This window comes from Austrofundulus limnaeus, unplaced genomic scaffold, assembly GCF_001266775.1.
Source record: "Austrofundulus limnaeus strain Quisiro unplaced genomic scaffold, Austrofundulus_limnaeus-1.0 Scaffold41, whole genome shotgun sequence".
Classification (NCBI taxonomy): Eukaryota; Metazoa; Chordata; class Actinopteri; order Cyprinodontiformes; family Rivulidae; genus Austrofundulus; species Austrofundulus limnaeus.
In genome coordinates, this window is record NW_013952443.1 from 1799853 (window position 1) to 1804728 (window position 4876).

General features: G+C 40.9%; 1 protein-coding gene across 1 annotated transcript in view; it reads right to left on the bottom strand.

Annotated features, from left to right (window-relative positions):
• Positions 1-4876, bottom strand: part of si:ch73-61d6.3 (occludin) — a 23783-nt gene that overhangs the window by 12662 nt on the left and 6245 nt on the right. The window contains exons 2-4 of the mRNA XM_014007341.1: positions 2990-3583; positions 1494-1685; positions 1089-1256 (exon numbers count right to left, since the gene is read on the bottom strand). Coding sequence (XP_013862795.1) covers positions 1089-1256; positions 1494-1685; positions 2990-3565 — 936 coding nt within the window. The 5' untranslated portion in view covers positions 3566-3583. The remainder of the gene's footprint in view (positions 1-1088; positions 1257-1493; positions 1686-2989; positions 3584-4876) is intronic.

Sequence of the window (4876 nt, forward strand, 5' to 3'; positions counted from 1 at the left end):
GGACAGTTCTGACCACTATCTGCTGCAGGTAAGACAGTCACTACTAAAGCTGTATACCTGCAACACTGATTAGTTTATTTACTGCTTTCTCAAATGTTAAAATCACTTTTTCTATTGTCATACAATAAATCTTTTACCCTTTTTTTAAAACGTAGTTAACATGTTTTGTGTACGTGTTAAAGTTCTCATCTGAACCCAGTACAATATATGGAAGTATTACTCATTGTTTTACTGCAGCACATAAAAAAATCCTAGAGAGTTGTCTTTCCTTCATTTCTGACATACTGTACAACACAATAAACAATAAACCACTTGATAAAAAATCTAACAAATGTTTGTCAATTAAAAAACTCTCCAAACCTTCTAAGCTTTAGATGTTTCTCTTACTCAGTCATTCCCCAAAAAAAGTTGATTTAAAATGAGTCAGATCAGGTGACTTATTGACCCATATTTCACCTGTCACTCCTGCGTAACCCTGAGTGTTGTTGACGTTTGAATAAAACAAAGAAAGGCTCTCTAGAAACTACGAGGCTACTCACTATCTCCTCAGAGGGTTAATAATTAGTGAGAGTGAAACCAGGCTGCAGACTCGATCAGTGGCTGTTATCAGCTCTGACCCAGAACAAAACGACTCCGTACGAGGCAATGCCAGTTTCCTCGCTGGATCCTATAAACTRACTCATGTTCTGGACTTTTAACTCTTAAAGAGGAGCAATTAAAAAGCAGATGAGGGCTGACAACAAYTTCTTTGTTCAATCAACAGAGTGACGGGCTGGTCTCAGGTGTGCAGAAACTTCAGTTTGCCTGTTTACCACCACGTCACCTTACTATCTTTATACCTGATGACAAACTKTACAGGGCAGTAACTATCCTGCTGATGTCACTTGGCAGAAGAATCAGAACACAATTTGTGACACAGTTCAACTTTGGCGACTAATCTTTTATCCAAAATAGCCACTATAGTATCATAATATAAAAAAAATCTTTCATTTGTACCTTTATYTGTGAACAACTCAAGGTCAATTTTGGGTTTGTTTTAAATCAGATGTAAACACAGTGTTATTAAACCGAGTTTAGTTGACTCTTACCCAGTCCTCTACATCTCTGCCCTCTGAGGCCTTCCCACCAACGAGAGGCTCATCCCAGTAGATGTTTGGTTTTCCGTAGCGCCAGATCTTCCCTCTTGTTTTTTGTGCAAAGAAACCAGTGACCCCCAAAGCGATGACAACCAGGAATCCACACACCATGGCAACCCCCTGGGAAAGCAACGACAGTACGATGAAATCTAGAGACTCCTCCAGGACATAAAACGTGCAATAAAACGTATTTCAATGGTGAAAAACAAAGACACAGAACCCATATTACAGAGTATTATTAATAAACTCATAGATCAAATGAGCAATGAATCAACATCGTTCAGATTAATATGAAAAATAAAATGTGGGTTCTGCTGAACATCCAGCCACAAGAGTTACATGAAACAATCTACAGACCTCCTGTGGGTCCACGAAGCAGTAATGGTAGAGGTACTGGTTGTATATGGGGAATCCTCCCACCCCTCCCATCTGGGAGTAGCCAGTCTGGTAAAGGTTCTGACACATCATGAGCATCGGGTTGTACATGATGTTAGAAGAGCTCTGAGCCATGGGGTTCACTCCGACAATGTACACGATGTTTATGATTCCCTGAAACAGAAACGACATAAGTGCTTTTATATATTCTGACAATCTGATGCTCCTTGGGATTCTGTGAATTACAAGAGCGAGACTACTGTGTYGCAGGCAGGGCAATAAAAATGATTCAGTTTACTTATTAGCTTGAATGACGGAAGCGTTTTTAAAAAGAAACACCATAATCTTTAAACTTCATCCAATTCTTTGTAGGACATTTTTAATTTACATTTRAAAAAAAGAATTAAACAGTAATAGCTTTATCTCTTCAGTGTTTCCCTACGTGTCAGAATATTCCACGTTTTTTAAAAACCAGATAGGGAGTTAGAACCTTTAATTTTCAGCTTGCTGTTCTGTTTACATTGCTCACTATTGGCTGAAACAATAGGTTTTAACATTTGATTCTCTAATCTGAAGCGGTTTTTATTATACGCTCAATGTATAAGCAAAACAGTCCGTGTGTGTGTGTGCTTGTTTTTAATACAGAGTGAGGACCATTTGCACCATAGTTATTATCAAAGTGAGGTCTTTGATGTAAATTGAGGACCTCTTCAATGTCCTCACTTTGTTTGCAGCTCTGCTGTACTTTACTAGTTAGGTTTAGAGGTATGGTGTGAATTAAGTTTTGGTTCAGGTTAGGGTTAACTATAAACCAGTAATGGTTAATTTTAGGGAAAATGTCTGGGTTAGGCATAAATACAGTTAGAGAAATGAAAGAACTCAATACAAAGTCCTCAGTTTGATGAAAATACAAGGATGTGTGTGTGTGTGCGTGCGTGCATGCGTGCGTGCGTGTGTCAGGAATTATGTCAGATTTAAAATGAATCACAATTTGAGCTGCCATTTGAACTGATTTTAGCTGCCTGATGAAGACTAGGGCTGTTTTGGTGAAAGAGAGGAGACGATGACGGGTTTGTGTGAGTTTTACCTGCTGCTGTAAATTATATTAAAAAGTGCAAATTTCTCATTAATTACAATTATCTAAAGATTATAAATTAAATCTTTAAACATTACTATAAAGTATAACTCAGCTTTAACTGTGGAGCAGCTGAGAGGTGAGAGACTTCTTTATTTCATGTTCTACCAGCAGTCTGTGTTTTCTTACACTACTTAGAAAATCATTTTCTAGCCTGATTAATGATCACAGAACCATGCTCGTATTTAATAATAATAACCTTAGAMACTGAAATGCCCAGTGAAAAGTAACTACATCAGTCTCAGATGAAAACTCCTCTCAGTAAAAGTTGCCAACCACATATTTGCAACACATAAACTTACATCACACTGCTGTATATGAAACTAAAATATATTAACTTTACCTGCAGGATAGCCATTATAATGCTGCTTATAAGGAGGGCCAGGAAGAACTTCCTGCTGCGGGTGAGCTTAGACTTTGAGAAGCTGGCGATGAAAAAGGACAGCGCTGCGATGAAGTTAATAGCAGCCATGGCGATCATGGCGGTTTTGGCCGAGTAAGGAGAAACGTAATTGCCGTAGTAGTTTCCGTAGCCTCCGTAACCTCCTCCRTAGCCTGAGCCGTAGCTCGAGCCGTAGCTTCCTCCCATGTACCCACTGCCRTAACCCATACCAGAACCGTAGTAGCCCCCTCCCATCCCGTATCCATACTGGAACTCCCACATGAGCGTTGAAGCCACGCAGGCGAATATGGCCACGCACAGAACGATGACCGTCGCCATCATGGCCTTGATGATCCCGGGAGGCGACAGCCATTTGTAGAAGTGCTGCGGTTTGTCCTCGATGTAGTAGGACCCCGGCGGAGGCGGGTACGCGTTGTAGTCGCTKTGGGGGCCGTGGAAGCTGCCCACGGGACCAAAGCCGTTGTTGGATGGAGGGGTGTAGACGGGCGGGCTGTCGTAGTGCGGCTTGTCAAACATCGCTCCAGATGTCCACAACTGAAAACAGAAACACCAAAAGCAAAAAGATTCACTGGTAGCTCTGAGTCAGAACGTCCTGCAGGATRCTACGAAGACTTTAAAGGTTGTTTTTCAGCTGAACTGATACAACTCGTGCTGCACGAGAGATACGAGTACGTTAGGCGTGACTTTTTATGGTAATGAAAGGCTCAGTCAGCGAGCACTGTAAATGTTTGACCATTTCCAAACTGGGTGTGATTTATGAAGGTAAAACTTAAGCTTGGTGGTGCATTTCTCCTTTTTTATTTTCAAGAGATCAGAAATACAAAAGCAATGAGTTTTAGAGGTCGCTGCAGGAGTTAACTCCCAGTTAGAGTGGTGATGTTGGTACCAGGACAGGGAGACAAACCCAACAACAATACTTTCTTTTTTGCCTCTTCAATCTGTCGGAGTCTCTCTCTCTCTCTCTCTCCAACCCACACAATGAAAAGACTTTGAACATTTCACAACCAGTCGTTCAGCTTTAAAATCGTAGTTTTCTACAACAAATCTTGAAGGGAAATGCAAAGTCGCAGTGTAAATGACTCAACAATGCCCATTCTTTTGGACAGAGCCCAACAGGGAGWGGGTGGGCGACAAGTTCAACAGAGAAGTCATGTAAACAACCGGACAAAGTTACTGTAAATGAGGCTTTTAATGCCTCAAACCTTGTTAGATACTGTTAAACACTACAAAAACAAGCAGTCTGTCAGGTCTCTTGATCTCAGCACAARGTCAACATCACCTGTAAGATCACCACCTAGATAAATACATTTACATATTTTCCTGATTTCAAAGTCTGTTCTTACTGGGGGTGGATCTGGGCACCTGATGACTTCAGTTTGAGGGTTTGTCAGCTCCCCAGTCTTTGCAAGATTTCTATCCTTACTAGGGCATTGTATTGTGGTTCAGGAGTGTTCAATCCTGGTTCTCGAGGGCCACTATCCATCCTGCATGTTTAAGAGCAGGGATGGGCAACTGGTGATGTGACCCAGTTTTTAAAATGGCAGTTTAATTACGTTTGGGTGAGTGTGCAGTGCTACATGGCCCTCTAGTATCTTTAATAAAGAACTGTGTCACCATCCATCATTTAAGTTGCCCATCCCCGTTTTAGAGGTTTCTCTGTTCTAGCACAGAGGTTCTCAAACTGGGGTCCGCAAGAGGTATCTTGCATCTTGTACCTTGGTATGATTTTTAGAAGTGTTGAGTAAATTGTATTATTATTGTTTTTATGTTATTTGTTGGGGTACATGTAACGGGTCTCTCTTGCAAATGAGACAATGAGTCTCGAGA